The 18978-nt window shown below is 40.6% G+C and overlaps 1 protein-coding gene across 3 annotated transcripts in view; it reads right to left on the bottom strand.

The window, feature by feature from the left end:
* The window catches only part of DYNC1I1 (dynein cytoplasmic 1 intermediate chain 1), a 321862-nt gene that overhangs the window by 222853 nt on the left and 80031 nt on the right, over positions 1–18978 (bottom strand). For all 3 annotated transcript variants that reach the window (XM_003782687.3, XM_023519229.1, XM_023519232.1), the window contains one exon: positions 14901–15016. In XM_003782687.3, the coding sequence (XP_003782735.1) occupies positions 14901–15016 (116 nt within the window). The remainder of the gene's footprint in view (positions 1–14900; positions 15017–18978) is intronic.

Genomic DNA, 18978 nt, shown 5'->3' with positions numbered 1-18978 from the left:
ATAGTCCCCTTCCATGTTTTTATTGTTATTTGCTTGTTTATTCATTTGGTGACTGGTTGTATTATTTTGGTGAAGTCTGTCCTCCCCTCTCCCTTCATAGTGTGAAGAATCTCTTTTTGAGCCTAAAAGGATTCAGTCTTGAGTATGTGCACCGTCATCCTGGGATAACAGGATTTTGCAATCCCTTTAACAGGACCTTTCCCTGACCACACCAACTTTTAAGTTTCACAAATCATTTCTATTGCGTTCCACAATTGTTGCTCTATAGTTTTCAACAACACCCCTTTGGGCACAAATTTTTCCACAGATCGATCCAGTTAAATTCAGGCTCATATATAGGTATAGTTTTAGAGATTAATTTTTGAAATTTGTTGTAATCCCAGGAGGGTTCTTCTTTGCTGTCTGTTTCTCTGGTTCTGTCTGGCAAATTAGCTGATATAGAATGTCATTTTTGTACTGAACTCCAGAATTTACATTTGGTTCTTAAATGTCTAACCAGCTTCTTAATTGCTTTGCACTACAAGAATGATTATTTTGAGGACACTGTCAGGTTTAAATATTCTCATGCTCTATTGTAAATAAAGTCAGCTTCTTTAGGATGAGATTCTGAGCTCTCTGTTTTATGACCTGCCTCTCTCCCTGGTCAAATTTTTATGCCAACACTCTGGTACTGAGGGAGGAGACAATGGCATACATCTCTCTGAGTGACACCTTTGCCTTAGGAGCTGGGAGTGTGTGGAAGAGTGGGATGCTGCTATAGCCTCAGATCTACTCAGCTTGCTTCTCCCAGCATGGAACCTCTGCCTTACATATGAGTCAAGGTAAAGGAAATTGAAGCCCCAAATTTTCAGCATGCTGAACCCAAGGTAAACCCTCTAACCCTCAAGGCAAGGACAAGCTGAAGAAAGAAGTCCCCACCTCATAGGCATACCTTACTGGAACTTATCCTCTCCAATAGCTGAGGTGGGGCAGGAATGAGAACTACTACTGTCTTGCATCTCCCAGGAAGACACGACAGCCTCCAAGTGTGAGCTAGAGGGAAAGGTAAGCCTGTGTTCTTTGCTGCACCCACTTTGAGTGGAGTTTACTTAAAGCTAAACTGGGAGGGGGGATGAAACACCCCAGAATCTTCTTGTTTTTACTAAATTTTAGTAATATTTCCAGAGGTTTTACATAGTTGGTGAGTTGTTTTTTTTGTTTGTTTGTTTGGTTTTTTTTTGAGACGGAGCCGCAAGCTATCCCCCTGGTAGAGTGCCATGGCATCATGCTCACAGCAACCTCCAACTCCTGGGCTCAAGCGAGTCTCCTGCCTCAGCCTCCCAAGTAGCTGGGACTACAGGCGCCCACCACAACGCCAGGCCATTTTTTGGTTGCAGCCATCATTGTTGTTTGGCAGGCCCGGGCTGGGGATTCAAACCCGCCACCTTAGGTGTATGTGGCTGGCGCCTTAGCCACTTGAGCCACAGGCGCCGAGCCAGTTGGTGAGTTTTTAAAAAAAAATAATTTTCACCAGTCTCATTGACAAGAAGATCCATGGAGGATTTGACATTGCCAAGGTGGAAGTGGAAACTTTGTATGCTTCTTTAGTTAGTCAACATATCAATTGTTATTCTCTAGGATACAAAAGGTTTGTTATACTCTATGATATTTAGTTCTAGTATTTCTTTTCTCTGTCATTGATCAAAAGAGATGAACAGAAAGTATATCCTCTTTATTTTGGTGTGTAATGACAGCTATTATTAATTATTAATAGATTTTTTAATTTGTCTTTCTGAATGTAATGATCTTCACTCTAGTTTTCCTAGGGTGCTTATTTGCCAGGAGAGAAATTAGAATTTGATATAGAAGAATGAAACTAGAACAGTTAAGGTAAGATTCAGCTCCCTTCTCATAAAATCAGATTTTATAACAACACCACAGTTTGAAAACTAGGTTTAATTGAGGGAGAAATGATATTCTATATCCCTTTCACTTGCCAGTTAAGATAGCAGTAACTATAAAGATCACTCCTTCTGTCCAGAACAATAAAACCTTGAGACTCCAGGGTAGAATGAAGGTACAAAATGGAAGAAGTTAAACAGGGAAGTTTTATGTCCACACAGGAAAATTTAGGGAGAAGAAGGAGAGAAAACGCTTCACATACATCTGCATTGCCACTTTCTGAGAGAAAGTATTAGGAGTTTTAAATAAACTGAGAAAAGAAATGAACATAGCCCTCCTGAACCACACTCCTTGTTTAGAAATCTGAAAGGAGACCATTATGTACCAGTCTCATTCTCCATAGGCAGCCAAGCCTCACTGTGGGTGGCTGGCATGAAGAGACAGAGAGCACTGGTGAGCACCTCATTCAGGTCTTCTGAGGCCTGGATGCTGAATTAAGAGTTTGCCTGAAAGAGATGTAAAGGTCACAGGAAATCAAGAAGAAAGTGGGGGCAATGAAAACCTCCCTAACAAGTCCAATGAACACTATTTGGATAATGGGCACACTAAAAGCCCTGACTTAAGCATTAAAATGGTATCCATTTAATAAAAAAAAATTCATAATTCCTTAATATTTTAAAATTTTAAAAATATTTTAAAAATTAAAAAAAAAAAAGTCAATTCTGCCAAGGAGACTTGCTGTGGTCTTCTGCTTTGGTGGATAAAGGCCTGGTATGAGGTGGGGTGCATTTGTAGGCCAGAGGATGGAAAAAGGCAGGGTATTGGCTCAAGGTATGGAGACAATGAAAGCTGGATGGAGACCAAATCATTTAGAGAGAGAGATGGCCAGTGTTCCCTAAGAGCATTGCCAAGCTAAGCCAAATGAACAGACCACAACTTCACCAGATACACTTTATACCACAGAGCACTAGTGCCCAGGGCGACGAGAACATCATGTCAGTGAGCAGCAGATGTCAGTGAGCACGCTGCAAGGTCAGGCACAAGGCTAGAGTCCCTCTTAGCCTCCCTACCTGCCCCAAGGCCATGGGATCCTTTGACATGCATCTCTCTCCCCTCTATACTTGACTACAATCACGGAGAGAGATACAGACAAGAGTGAAGCTCTATGAGAGTTTGACATTTCTACCCAAAATTAATGGAACATACTAAGGCTATTTAAAATTAGAGAGTGGACTAAGATTGTTTATTTTCTATATTTTTCCCTGTCAACCAGTAGTATTATAGACAGCTGCAGATAAAGTAAAGGAGCTGCATTTTCTCTGCACCTCTGATTTATAAGGTGAGTAAATTCTATAGCAACACTACAAGTGGAGCAATATATATGAATGTACTAGACACATAATAAATATTATTTTTCTCTTTGCTTCCCCTTTTTTCTTCTTACACTAAAGTGGCATTTTTTTTTCAGTATGTATTTTTGGCTACTTACCATCAAAGCACCCTTCTTTTGGGATGGGAGTATTTTAAAATAGATCAAAGTTGAGTTACAGCCTTCCCAAACATTATGAAAGCTGAGCTGGGCAAGTTATTTCTTTGCCTTGCCTCTCACAGCTAACATAGGGGCATGTAACCTAGGCCTAGCTAATGGACTTTCATAGGCTCTTTAAATCTTGAGGAAGTGCTGGTAGGGGGCATAGAGAGTTAGAGGCTTCCAAAGTAACAGTGACTACAGATTTTAAATCTAGAGCAAATCTAGAGTAAGTACCAGTGATAGGAACTCCGAGAGGCTCAGGTCTTCTGACCAGGCACATTCAGGGGTATGACATTAATGTATTAGCTTCTGCCTTAGTCTTCCCAGGATGGCACAACAAAATACTATAGGCTATGTGACTTAAACAACAGAAATTTATTTTCTCCTCAGTTCTGTAAGCTGGGAAGTCCAAGATGAAGGTGCCAGCCAATTTAATCCTGATGAGGGCTCTTTTCCTGGCTTCTAGACAGCTGCCTTCTTGCTCTGTGCTTATATGGCCTTTCTTGGGTAATTGTACATGGAGAGTGGAAGTTCTCTCTCTCTTCTTTCTGCTTATAAAGCTACCAATCTTATTGGATTTGGGCCTCACCATTATGACTTCATTTAACCTTGTTTACCTCATAGAAGTCCTGTATCCAAATATAGTTATATTAGGGGTTAGGGTTTCAATATATGAATTTTGGGAATTTTGGGGTAACACAATTCAGTCCATAGCAGCAGTCTAATTTCCTTTTTATTTACAACTTAATTCCCTGGCTTCTTTCTTTCTTTCTTTCTCTTTCTTTCTTTCTTTCTTTCTTTCTTTCTTTCTTTCTTTCTTTCTTTCTTTCTTTCTTTCTTTCTTTTTCTTTTTCTTTTTTTTTGTCAGTTCTATCAAGTATCTATCTCATATCTTCCCAACAAACCCATTTTCTGTTTAAATTAACCAGAGCCAATTTCTACTGTTAGCAACCAGGAACCCAGACTGGCCCAGAAACTGCTATCAGAAGATAGTCACTTGGTAAATTAGTATAGGTTATCTGCCCTAATTAGTATTAAAGTAAATGAGAATTTAGTTAGAGTTCAGGAATGGAAATATGTCAGTTGCAACAAATAGCTAAATAATATTTCTTCTGTGGTGATATTTAATAAAGTGTCCATTGAAAAGAAGGACTTAGGGATCAAAGTTTTACTGTTCTTGTCTAGTGTGAATAGCATGAAGAATTTAAAGACTCTGGGTGAGGTGCCTACTTCTAATGAGACTGGACAGCTTTAAGAAGTAGATGACACACGCAAATCTCTATATTTGCACTCAAGCCATGGACCCTGGGACTTTCTCTATTTGTGATAAATGTCTTCAAGAAATGTTTGCCAAAATCAAATACAAAGTTTAAGTTCTGTGGGTTCCTGAATAAAGTCTGTTGAATTGCCAGGGTCACCAAGTCTTTTGTGAAGGTAACAGCAATGATCAGGAGATAATGGGAAACTGAATGTAGGTGAAATATGGAGGCCTGAGAGTACCCCCAGCCCACATTCTACACTCAGCTTTGCTTGATAGCCAAGGAAGACCTACCTCCTGTCTGCATCCTCATCATTCTTCATTAGCTTGACTCATATCTCTGACTCTGTTTATAGAACATGGAACATCTTACCTTCAGCACAACTGGTCCCTTTAATACCCAGTTAAGACGTATGTAAGCCAGAGGATTGGGGGTGGGGGACAGAAACCATTGGAAATACAGAGAGTGGCTACTTCAGGAAAGTTTCTGTGTGTCTAGTGGTCTGGAGAACTTCAAAGTATATAGTGAATACCTTGTTTCTCTACTACTAAGAGTCAAAATATGTAGTGGGCCATTCTGGCTTTTGCAGGAAATATATTTAATATTAGCATATGTTTATTTGATCCACTTACCAGATTATTCAAAAGGATTCTATCTTTTTAAGTGTCTATACCACTTGGAAATTATGGCCCAGATGATCTGAGAGCACCTCGCACATCTGTGGTAAATCCAACTAATGTCTCTGAGAGGGGCATCCCAAAAGAGGTCCTTAGATTTTGGAGCAGCAGCATAGCCTCTTCATTGCATCATTACTCTCCTTTTGAGAGGTCTTTGGTTGCTACTATGCCTGAGTAGAGGTTAAATCCTGACCATGACATGCCAGGTGACTATGGCAAATAAACTGAGTTATGGAATTGAAGTGTCACCTGATCCATCAGCCATTGGGTCAGGTGACTCCACTGTCACCTCATCAGCACAAGCAAGTGCTCCACATGGGGCTGCTGTAAACGACAGGCACAGCTGAGCAGACCCCCCAGTGTTCTGATTCCTGCAGTTCTGTAACTCTTCCCTCAGGCTAAAGAGAAGTATCCTGGGACTGGATGTCTGAAGAGAAAACACTAGGGATTGAACTCTGTCTGGGAAGTACCTGGCGTAAGCCAGATGTAGACTGCTCAAAGCACAGCCCTGTTTAGACTTGAAGTTCAGGGCAGAGAAAAGCCATTAGGATCCATTTGGGTGAAAAGAGCTTTGATTAGCATATCTCATGCACTCCTGGCATGGAAGAATATATTGTATGAGAAAAGCATCTACCTATAATAATCCATGAGCAGTGACTGGTGTGCTGGCTAGAAGGTCACCATTAGAGGATACAGGTGGCAACAGGTCCAAGAAAGAATTATATGGAGGGACCTTTCAAAATCAATCTAGAAGGATATGACATTCATGTGCAATCAAAAGTTCTGCACCATAAAGTAGGTTCTTCATAATCCAGTGGAAGAAATGCCCCTCGTTCTATTTCTGTCATCCTGTGTCCATCTGCATGAACACTCTCTGTGTCTACAGTAGCAAGTATATGGGCTATACAAGGACTCAGTTGCCTGAGGCATCCCTGGTTAGTGTCCAACCAGAGATTAATTAGTCCCCCGATACAGCACCATATCCTGAAAGGACAATCAGCTAGCTTTCTGTCATGGAGTAGGATCAGTCAACTCGCCTTCACTAGAGTAGCTGGTTATTCTGGATTTTTCCTTCTACTTCTTCTCCTGGGTTCTCCAGTCACAAACTTACCAAAGTTTATATTTTGTTATGATCTTTGGTTGTCATCTTGCTGATTAGCTTCTCTTGGTTTCTGCCTATCTTCTGGGCCTGTGTTTTTTCAGTCTTCATGTTGATTCTGTGTGCTATAGTATAATCATATATCTTCCATTCAAGATCTTGCCTGCTTAGATTAACCATGGTTTCTATAGTTTGAAACTGTGATTCCTGGAGTGCCTCCTCTCACCTCTTACACTATGACCTCTCTTTTATTTCTTGCATCATCTGGTTCATCCATACAGTCCCTCTATGAGCTAAGCCAGGTTATCTATCCATTCCCACACCAAATGCCAAGCACTATGCTTAGCATTAGTTATACATAGAATTAATGTTCCTTTTATCAGGGATAAGGACCCATGAAAGGGGACGCCTGCAGAGACCAAGGGGATTGGATTTGTAAATGGGCTTGGGGGCAGTAATTAATCATCCATGATTAGATGTTTACTTGACATCAGTTCTATGATTTGGATATTAGTTAATTTCTCAGTGAAATGTGATTAGATTATCAAACTGCAATGTGTGAGCCTTGGAAGTAGAAAAAAAAAAATCTCAGAACGGCTCTCTTCTCTTCTCTTCTTTTCTTTCTTTCTTTCTTTTTTTGAGACAGAGTTGCCCTCAGTAGAGAGCTGTGGCATCATGGCTCACCACAACTTCAAACTCTTGGGCTCAAGCTATCCTCTTGCCTCAGCCTCCTGAATAGCTGGGACTATAGGTACCTACCAAAGCACCCAGTTATTTTTTTAGAGATGGGATCTTGCTCTTGCTCAGGCTGGTCTTAAACTCCTGAGCTCAGGCACGCCACCTGCCTCACCCTCTCAATGTGCTAGGATCACAGGCATGAACCACCTGGCCTGGCCTGTTTTTGTGTTCTTGACATTAACTTCCAAGATGTTGGCTTCAGTTGAGTTGCATTACCTCTCTTGCTGTGAAGAGGCTTTTTGAGATACCTGAAGCTTATATAAAATACTAAAGAGATGGATCCATCATAACAACTTTAAAAGGACAATGTTTTTATTCATGCAAAACTTTTTACTTCTGAACCTCATGAATATACAAAACACATTAAACCCCTGATCAAGACTGCTTAAAAAATGTTGGTTAATTAACTAGTTAATTCATGGTTAAACTGATAATTCCCAGACCATTTTCCTAAGATGTAACCATTCATTTTCCAGTGTTCCTAAGTGTAATACTACAACCAAGATATAATCCTAATTTGAGACTAAGTTCACACAGTGTCCTAGATCCACTCCTTTCAATGTCCCTCCCTTTTCTATAGAAATATACATTACACGGGTGTAGAAAATAAGACAGTGTCCACTCACACAAGGTCTTGCCATGCATTTGTCTTTTTTATTACATTTCTGGTTTCTTTTCTTTTTCTTTTTTTTTTTTGTAGAGACCAAGTCTTACTTTATTGCCCTCAGTAAAGTGCTATGGCGTCATACAGCTCACAGCAACCTCCAACTCCTGGGCCAGAGGTCCTCAAACTTTTTAAATAGGGGGCCAGTTCACTGTCCCTCAGACCGTTGGAGGGCTGGACTGTGGGCCCCAGGAGGAGTCGGCTGCTAAGCAGGACAGGCAGCGGTGGCAAAAACACTGGGTGGGCCGGATAAATGTCCTAGGCACTCTGCATGTGGCCCGCAGGCTGTAGTTTGAGGAAGCCTGGCTTAGGTGATTCTCCTGCCTCAGCCTCCCAAGTAGCTGGGACTACAGGTGCCCGCCACAATGCCTGGCTATGTTTTTGTTACAGTTTGGCCGGGGCTGGGCTTGAACCTGCCACCCTCGATATATGGGGCTGGTGCCCTACTCACTGAGCCTGAGGTATTGCCCTCTGGTTTCATTTTTAGTTGCCATTTAGCTCCCTGTTGTTTTTCACTGAAAAAAAATTCTGGATAAATGAGTTTATCCAACTAAGATTCAACTGTACGAGCAAAGACTGGATCCCCGGGTGCTTCACTAACATTAGCATGATGTCTATTTTAATCTCTAATCTAAATCAAGAATTAAACTATGAAAGCTCTTCTGACTATACCTGAAAACATGGTTCAGAAATAAAGGAAAAAAAAAACAGAAAATTTTATCTGTTCAATATAAATGCTTTTATTTTTGTGTGTTTTCTTTCTTTTAATATAAATGCTTTTTAAAAGTCTAAAAACCCCCTACTATCCCAGGAGAGGATCCCTTAATCACTGACCTCTGTTATCGGCCTGGGGGCTCTAAAGTTTGTTCTGAGAGAGGATTAACACTTTAAGCCAGTGTTGAAGGAGAAATATCAGGCATACTTCAAGAAAGAAAAATAAAGCAGATGTCATAATCTCTCTAGAACAGTCGGTTCTTATCTAGGGAACAGAAATAAATAATAAGATTAGTGTCTGTCAGCTTTACTTAAGATTAATAAATTTGTAGATGCCGCCCTGGCTTGCCACCAAACATGTGAGTATTCTTTTAAATAATAAGTTCAGAGAAGGAGTGTAAGTTCTAGGAAACTGGGAGTCAGTCAAGGTCATAGCACCACAGCTTGTTTCTTCCAAGTACACTTCAGGTGTTCCAGCATCGTCTTCCACTAGGAAATTATGTCTGTAAGAACAGCCTAGGTTTAAGGTTCCAAAGAAGGTATTTCCCACTTGTATTCTCTGAGAAATGACCACCAAGGTATGAGAAGATTTAGAACTCATCTGCCCATCTAGAACTCAGTCTTATTTGTGGTCTCTCCTCACCTAGTGCTGGAGGAAAGAGAGGAGAGCAGAAGGTGGAGATGACTAACAAGGAGGTCATCCATGGTTGTCCGCAGTCCTTTGAACAGCATGAAGACAGGTCAAAGGGATGAATATTCCAATGTCCTGATACAGAATTATGAAGGGAGAGACCAGAGGACTCTATGATGAACTTGCCCTGCCCTCCTGGGGATGTAACTTCACTTCAGTCCAACCACTTAACACCTGCTTAGATAGGGCTGATTTCACAGAAAGGAGGGGAGTCCACAACACGGTCATTCATCTGGTGGAGTTCTCTGCAGTCAAGCAGGCCTTCTCACTCAGTCCCCTATGCCCAGCCACGGTAAAGTGAAAGTCAGGCTACATTTCTGTGTCTCAGCTTCTGAAACTATGGCACGATGGGTTCTGCTAGATCTGAAGTGTCCCATACAGAAGCCTCGAACCCCTGGCTGCTGTTAAGCACTTGAGATGTGGCTAGTGCCACCAACTGACTCATATTTTGACTCATGTTTAATGGTAATTAATGTTTAAATTTCAAAAGTAATAGTTTGTTCAATTATTAGAAAGGTTTTTATTATGTTTGGAATAGCAGTATATATGAATCTACTTTTTCAATCATAAGTTTATGAAATAACTTAGCTTCAGTATTTCTGATGAATGTTAGTATTGGGATATGCTATGTAAATATAAAATATAAACCAGACTTTGAAGGTTTAGTATCAAAAATGTACAATATCTCTTTGATAATTTTATACTGATAACGTGCCTGAATGATAATGTTTTGAACACATGAGGTTAAGTAAAATATATTATTAAAATTAATAGTAGGACATTATATTTCCATTGGACAGTGCTGGTGTAGCCTATTTTGTTTCAATGGCTTTATAGCAACCATCTCTCTATTTGCAACTTCTGTAGTGAGTGTATATTAGAGAGGATGGGAAACCAAGGTAGAAATTATCTTTAACTACCAAGAATATAGTTCTTTATATCACCTAACCTGAATGAGAACTGTCCCATCACAAGGTCCCAAAGCAACAGATGCTGGCGTGAATGCAGAGAGAAGGGAACACTCATGTGCTGCAGGGGGGACTGCAAACTAGTACAGCCTCTGTGGAAAGAAGTATGGGGATTCCTCAAAGAACTAAAAGTAGACCTACCATTTGATCTTGCAATCCCATTGCTAGGTATTACCCAAAAGAGAAAAAGACATTTTGCTATAAGGACATTTGTAACTCAAATGTTTACAACAGCACAATCCACAGTCACAAAGATGTGAAACAACCCAAGTGCCCTTCAATGCGTGAATGGATTGATACACTGTGGTGTATGTGTACCATGGAATACTATTCAGCCATAAAAAGATGGAGATTTTGTGTCTTTTGTAACAACCTGGATGGATTTGGAGAACATTTTCCTAAGCAAAGTATCACAAGAATGGAAAAACCAGCAGCACAAGTACTCAATACTAAATTGAAACTAGTAGGTTAACAAAAATACTCACATGAGAGAAAAAATCAATTAAATTCAGGGTGTGGGGAAGGGTTGGGTAAGTTCCTACCCAACAGGTACCTTGCACAGGTAGATGTGCCCTGGGTGAAGGGCACAACTACAACACTACAACTGGGACGTTCACTGACAAAAGCAAACTACGTAACGTAACTGCATGTCCCCTCATTTTAATCTAAAATAAAAAATTCAAAGGTGAAACAAGAGCCTTCCTTAGCCACCCTCCTGCACACCTCGTCCCAACTCAAAGTACTTTACATCGTATGTCTGCACAGCACTAGCCTAAAAGGTTGTCTTGCTCTGTCCTTGGGCAACCCAGGCTGCCTCTGTGATTGTCTTTCTCAGTTTGTGTAACCGCATTATGTTATGAGCGGTTAATGCCTGTCCCACCCTGGGGACTGAAACAGGCCTGGCTGAAATAAAAACATGACCTCCCCTCACCACAGAATCTCCCTTTCATGACATTTCCTTACAAACTCCATAAAATGGCCAATGCAGTCTTTTTTTTTAAATAATTAATTATTTTTCATTAAATCATAACTTTGTACATTGATGCATTTATGAGGTTCAGGGTACTGCTTCGATATACAACGTGAAATGTTCACATTGAACCAAGTAACACATCCATCACAACTGTACTCATTTCTTAATAGTTTTGAAATGGGAGAAGGGAGGGTATTCAGGGGACCAATCTAGTCTTAATGCAGAGATTGTACCCCATTCTTTCTGACAAACAATGAGTGTTTTCTCTTCCTTCTTTCTTATTCTTCTCATATCATCTCATTTTTCATCTCTTCCACTGAGACCTCGAGAGCTCCTTCTCTGCTATGCACTGTTAGGCATGAAAGCAAAGAAAACACATCCTGCCCCCAAAGAGATCACATTCTAAGAGGTAGACATGTAAATAATAATTAAATTTTGTGTGATAAGGACAAATACAGACCAGGCCTGCAGTACGAGGAAGGATGTCAACTTAAAGGGAAGTTACCAAGGAGCTGACCCTCATGTACTCCTGAAGGGAGGCAAATGGCAGGACAGCAGTATGGGTAGAAAACCCAGCCCGTGCAGTGGATGGGGGTGTGAGCACCTTGGAAAATCTAAGTCATTTGGTCTTTCCTGGATGTAAAACAAAGCTTGGGAAGGACATGGAGGGAGGAGAGTGGCCAAGGAGTGACCATTTGTAAGATGAGATTAAACAGGAGAGCAAGTTTGGGAATTTTTCACAACTATCGACTATCCATCTGGAAGCTGGGGGGCAGCTAAGAAATGCTCACTCCCTGAAGGCCACGCAGAACTTGGCATTTCTAGAGACATCAGGTATCGTGTTTGACATTTAGCAGCATTGTTGGGTGCCTCTTAGGAGCCAGTCACTTACTCACTATACTAATGCAGAGTATTAGCTCCCTAACCTCAGGCCCTCACGGTCAGTCCAGGGAGAGATTTGTAACAGGCAAAGCAGAGGCAGTCTGGCAAAGAACCATAATTTTTCTTTCCTTTCTTAATTACTACTTAGGAATAAAATCATGGTCTTAAAAAAAATTGAGGGGTAAAGATATCCTGCTCCTAATCAGTGTTCCTCACTCTTGGCCTTCTTTCCCAGTGACTAATGAGCTAAGCAGAGAAGGATATTCTGACCTAGTAGACGGAACAGTATTCCTGGAGACTTTGTTACGAAATAGTCCTTGCTTAAATATCCTCTGTGGTGTTCCTCATAACAGAGCTCTATGATCACCATTAATACATGTATCCACCATGGAGAGAATGTTTATCACAGTGCCCAGCAGAGGCTTAACCCAGAGGACTTTCCTCTTCATTTTCAAAAGTAAAATTGGAACATGTAAGAGACTGAGTGTACTAGACCTCCAGTAGAGGCAGAGCAAATCGATGCTCTGAGATCACTAGTCTGAGCATAGTCAAACAGGGACTGAAAAAATAGTTAGCATGTCTTCCTACAACACAGGCAACAAGGAGCCAAAGCAATGCTACACACACCACAGCTTCAAACGTTATCCGTCCAAGAGCTCATTGTGGCCTCAGACTCAGTAGTTAGTTGTTTCCTGCCTCTGAAAGGCTACAGTTGTCATGAAAACATTGCCATGGCTCAGACTTCAAACTGGGAGCCAACCCATATTTACGGGGCATGCTAGAACCTCGGGGCTGACTGCCCATGGCTTTGCTCAGCTCTCCCGCCAGCCCGCTCCACTCAGCAGGTGAAAGGCCAGCATGGGCACCTTGACTGCCGGGCAGCCAAAGGTCAAGCCATCGCCCGTGGGGAGAGGACAGTTTGCTGAACTCAAATCTGAACATTTTATTGTTTATACCCATCAGAGATTTCTTTGGTGTCAAAAGCTATGGTAGCCAGCTTTGGGTTGAAGTCCGTATTGTGGATTTGAACCGTTTTAATGTCCATCACCACAAAAAACCTCTATGAGTCTTGTGAACAAAACAGAGAAAACTTCTGCCAGTAGCTGAGGAATAAATTCCTCCTTTCCTGCTGCTTAAACCACAGGATAATGAGAGCTCCCAAGCTCACTCTGCAGTCATAAAATGGAATGTACAGGCTTTTCCTTTTGATGTGTTCCAGTTTAATATTTTAGAGCTGATGCCTTTTCATCCTTAATTTATCTTCCCTTGTAAATATTTCTTTACTACTTCCAATATCTTAAGTACACACATTTAAAAAATAATTCACTCCTTCTCTGATTTCAGTTGTATAACTTTATGTTATGGGTCAAGTTTGGAACTAAATAAACATACCTCTAGCTACAGCTCTGAAAATACCCATGGCAGCAAATTAAGTCAAACAAAATGTTTTGGTTGGTGGTGAGGATGTTTTTTAACGATCTTCCTGTTCTTGTCTGGAGGCCAAAGGGTAGACTAGGTGAACTCTCACAGGTTTTTCTAATTTTGTATTTTTTTTTCTTTCTGACTTTGTATTTTCTGCCACGTTAATAGACAGTTCTCCAGTTTGTTGGATTGGCCGGTTTAAAATTTCACCAGCAGAGGGTGCTACTTGTTTGGTTCTAAAATTCTTTTTCACTCTAGGTCTTGAAGAAACCGAAGCCTTCCTTTTAAATAAGCATCCCCCTAACAGCATGAAGGAGGAAAGGTTTTCAGAAGGCCTGTAGCAGCGCTGGACTTCAGGCAATCAGACTTCACTTGCCCTTCATGTTATGTATTTAGAATAAAACTTGAAAAATCTCAGTAGCTTGCACAAACCAAACTACACCAATTTACATATTTGCTGTAAACCCACGAATGCTAGTCATTTTCCTGTTTTTAAGGCTTTTGCTCAGTAATTACTATAGAATAGCAATGAACCCAGAATTCCATTTACCTCTTCATACCAAACAATGAAATAACATGAAGTAAAAGGAAAATTTGCCTTGCTATGCAATGTTAGCCTCTAAGAATGAAATTTTCACTTACTTTATTTTCAGTAAACGCATCTTCTGCTTTTACTTTTGCATAATTTTGCGTTAGTGTAATGTTTGACTTCTAGGAAGAATCTGATTTATCAGCTTCAACTTCTCTTATTAGTGTATTTTTACAATTCCTGAGATTTGGATGAGAATTTTTCACTTGACATTTTCTGGTATTTGGGTTCAATTCCCATTCATCTATGTGGACCTTGCATGGAAAATATTTTAAATGTGCTCAGACACTCTAGGATACTTTCATCTGAATTAGCAAAGCAAATCAGGAGCAGGCAAAGTTTTCCTGCGAAGGGCCAGATTTTAGGCTTTATGAGCCACCCGGTCTCTTATAGATGTAAATGGTTGGATATGGCTGTTTTCCCATAATCCTTTATTTCTAGGAACAAGTGGTGGCCTGTGGTTTGCTGACCCAACCCCTGAAAATGTAATGTATGAACTCTTCTTATTGATAAAATTCAAAAAAGTTTTATTATAATGGTGTCCCTTGATGATTTTCATCCACCTCCTCCCACAGTTTGGACCTGGCCAGAATACCCATTTTGACCATTCCTGGGTTGTTTGGCAGAGTACCATTGGGTTCCCTCTCCAAAGCTTTCAAAATCAGAGCTGGAGACTTTGGCTTTCAGTGCTCCATTGTGTTTGTATCCTATGACGATCTCTTATGGTAGGAAAGGAAATCAGTAAGAAGGATGTTACTCCCTGACAATTTCTCCAGAGATAATAAGGAAAGTAAACAAAAGGCACAGTTTACCTTCGGACTGATGTGTAGCAAGAGGAGTCTGGGTCTCCTTTGAGTAGGACACTACTTCCCTCGGCAGGAAATCCACTTGGGTAACCTTCGACACACCCAGCTTGTGCAGTCTTCTTCTGCAAGTAACAAAGAACCAATGCTTACAGAGAGAAAGCATTCCTTGCAGAACAGTCAGTAATAAAACAAAGCATTCAAACAAACAAGCCACAACTCCCGATAGCGTCTCGGTACAGGCAGAACTGGCCTAGAGCTGGAAGTCAGGATACTTGGGTTCTTGACCCAGTTGGACCCTAATTTGCTGAGTTATGTCCGATAAGACTTGCACTGACCCTCAGCTTTCCTATCTGTAAATTAACGTCTTGCAGATCAAGTGAGACCCTTCCATTCTGAGCATCCCTGATTCTATTGGGTTTAAATTTATTAAGGGCCTTTCATTTGTAAGACAGGATTCTAGTTTTAGGTGAGAGGGGAAAAAGAAATGTAATGTTTCTCAAATTTGAAGAAAAGAGAGATGGTTTCTTCAGTGGAGTAACACACTCTCTGTGATTGCAGGGAGGGCATCATATTTCAAGGAGGAGTGTGTCACTTCTCATTTCTCCAGAAAAGGAACAAACGCAGATACACATGTGAATTTGTTTGAAAGACACGTTGATACATGGCACAGATGAGTGAAAGGGACACTGTGCCCAGAGTGATTGATTAAAGTCTTAGCATAGCGTTCCAGAGCTAACCGTGATCATGTACAAAATCCTTTCTGAATCTTTAGGTAGCTCCTGAAAACTTCAGGAGTTTTCAGATGGCTTTACATCCATTATATCACCTGTCTCACATCTCTATGAAGTGTGGGGAGATGTCATCATCTCCATTTTGTAGATAGGGAAGGTGAGATTCAGCTTAAGAGACATGCCCAAGTATTTACAACTCATAAATGGTAGAAGCAAAGCTGAAATACTGACTCAAGTGCTGGTCCAACACTTTTTCTACCATTGCAAGCTTCTACCCAAGGTGTTTACTGGTGAGTTCTGAGTTGTTTCAAATATCCTACAGGGCCCTGAGACACCAGGAACTATCTAGTCATAGAGGCAGTATTGTCTGGTGGCCTCTAGCCCCACCATTTACCAGCTGTGCGTGTTGTCTTGAACAAGTGACTAGGCTTTCTGTGTCTCAGCCTCCTCCTAGCTTAAAGGAAATAACAGCACTTTCTAATATGATCGCTATGGGTAATGTACATGTACCACATACCTATAATGCATAAACCACATATGTATTAAGTATTCAGATGTACATAACTTATAAACCTAAATATCTTAAAACAGTTTCTAGAACGTTGTTTTTAGTATATAGATGCTGTATTAGTATTAGCCATATTTCACTATGCTTCTAGGTAATGCCCCGGCATAGAGTATGTGTGTGTGTGTGTTAGAAAAAGAGAGGAATAGGTATAATAGCCATTTAGCTAAAATCTGACATTTCTTAGCTCCCTAATATTATTGTATTATAACATAATAACACATTGCATTATTGCTTCATTTCCTTAAATTATTATACAAATGAGAGAGAATATATATCACAGTTAAGATTTTTTATATACAATCTCCCTAAAATTCTAAGAAAATAAAAATTCTCCTTTTCTATGAGTTACTAAAACAATTAAGGTGAGGTCTAAGTTGTGCACAAAGTAGAGAACAATCTCTGGTTTAAAGGACAAGCCTAGCTAGGCGCAGTGGCTTGCACCTGTAATCCTTGCAGTCTGGGGGGCCGAGAAGGGTCCATAGCTTGAGCTCAGGACTTTGAGACCAGCCTGAGCAAGAGTGAGACTCTGTCTCTAAAAATAGCCGGGCATTGGGGCAGGCACCTATAGTCCCAGTTACTTGGGAGGCTGAGGCAAGAGAATCGCTTAAGCCCAAGAGTTAGTGGTTACTATGAGCTATGATGCCACGGCACTCTACCCAGGGAAACAGAGTGAGACTCTGTCTCAAAAAAATAAAATAAAATACAAGTCAATGAATGAGTTGATCAACTAATGACAAGCTCGTCTGGCTGTCTCCGAGGTCCACACAAGCCTGACTGAAGCCTCAGTTCCCACCACACAGGCCTGGGCCACCTGGGCCTATTTCACTGGGAACTCTCAGCCACAAGAGGGCAAAAGAGGGCCAGGTTTGGTCCCAGCACTTTCTCATCAGCTCCTTATAAAGTATTAGAGTACTAGAAACTCAATTTACCCAATGAGGCAAAAGGCTCTAAGTTTCTTTTTTTTTTTAAATTTATTTATTTATTTATTTTTTATTAAATGGTAACTATGTACATTAATGCACTTCTGGGGTACAGTGTGGGGTTTTCACATGCAATCCGAAATACTTCCATCAAACTGGTCAACACAGCCTTCATGTCATTTTCTCAGTTATTGTTTTATGGCTCTAAGTTTCAAAGGAAGAATTCAATGCATTATTTTAAAATCTGCTTAGATCAGAAAATATTGCTTTCCTTCCTCAAATAGGTCTTTCTGGAAGCATCTGAAGAAGAAAATATGAAGAGACACCTAAGATGGCTTGAAGCAAAGTCTTTCCTGCTGTTAATTGGCCCAGAGCCTCTTCCTAAGGTCCCAGTAGGTCAGTCTTTATGATAGACGAGGAGATGGAGAAGAAACCATTTCAAACTGGGGCCAACCCTGGCACAGAGAGACCACCCTGGACCCCAGTCTCCCACCGTTATCTGTGTGAAGCCCAGGGATCTCTAGGCCCTGCTTAAGTGGTAGTGACACACCTCCAGGCAGTGACTTGGGGGCATCTTGCTCACATGACCTAAGCTGCAGACATATCTTGTTTAGTGACCAGCAACAGGCCATAAGAGGTTACTCCGGAATTTGATAATCCACCACAGACGCTGAAACCAGCCAACGAGACAGCATAGCATAGTAGTTAAGCCATGCACTCGCCCAGAAACTGGGTTCAGATCCCTGCTTTGTCATTTACCAGCTGAATGGTAGATGAAAGCCTTGGACAAGTGACAAATCCTGCTGAGCCTCTATTCTTTATATTTCTTATCTGAAAACGGATAGTTACCATTAAGATGTAAAGATTCCTTAAGGCTCACATTTGCAAAGGCTCAGCTTAGTGCCTGGCACATAGCAAGTGGCTCTTGGCTCAAGTAGATTTACTTTTCATTTATCTTTTTTGAGGATTATAAGCATGCTTGTATTTGTAAAAAGAAATCAGAGAAATCATATGTATGAATGTTCTAAATTAAAGATCCTTTAAGATAGTAGAGTAAGATGATCTCTGCCATTAAGACAAGAATCAACACTTGTAATTTCTTTGGGCACAGGTATAGACTTTTGCTCCTTAGGAGGTTCTGTGTGCTTTTCTCTTAAACTAAATGTATTATTTATTACTGTGAAATTTCTCAGTTTTCAAAACTTAGCGTCCGTGTGTTTATCTTACTGAAACAAAAGTAATTTCTTTTCTCAGTAATTATTAAAAAGTTTCAACCAGTTTTTCACTGATGCTGTGAGTTCAGGGTCCTAGTTGGACCCAAGCCACCAAAAAGAAACAAAGGTTGAGTTGTCTTCATGAGGTTTTCCCAATGTACTGATCAGTTCACACCCTGATAGAGTTGTAGTTCTCCTGGATTGAGGATAAATTTGTCTCAAATAGTTTATAATTTTAAAACAGCTCCTTCTAACACATCTAACTCCTTCTAGTAATCTAGGCAGATTACTACAGCTTTCCATATGACCTCAAGATTGCTTAAACTGCATTTATAACGGACACTTTTATTCTTTGCGTCTAGTTTCTCTTCTTTTAGTAACCATGTATTTACAATATGCCAAATGCTTTTCGTTCAGTATCTTATTTTACCTTCATTAAAATTTTATATCATATTTCAAGGTTACTGTTGAGAAAATGGAGGCTCGGTGGTGTTGAGATCTTTGGCAAAATCACATAAGCGGTAAGTGGAAGAACTAGGCCGTGGTCCTATCAAACAGTAAGTGCAGGACCATGTCCTTAAAAACTGTGCTGTAGGCTTGGCGCCTATAGCTCAACCGGCTAAGGTGCCAGCCATGTACACCTAAGGTGGC

Source organism: Otolemur garnettii, unplaced genomic scaffold (genome assembly GCF_000181295.1).
Source record: "Otolemur garnettii isolate 467f Iridium unplaced genomic scaffold, OtoGar3 scaffold00005, whole genome shotgun sequence".
Taxonomy (NCBI): Eukaryota; Metazoa; Chordata; class Mammalia; order Primates; family Galagidae; genus Otolemur; species Otolemur garnettii.
This window is presented reverse-complemented; position numbering and strand designations above follow the sequence as displayed.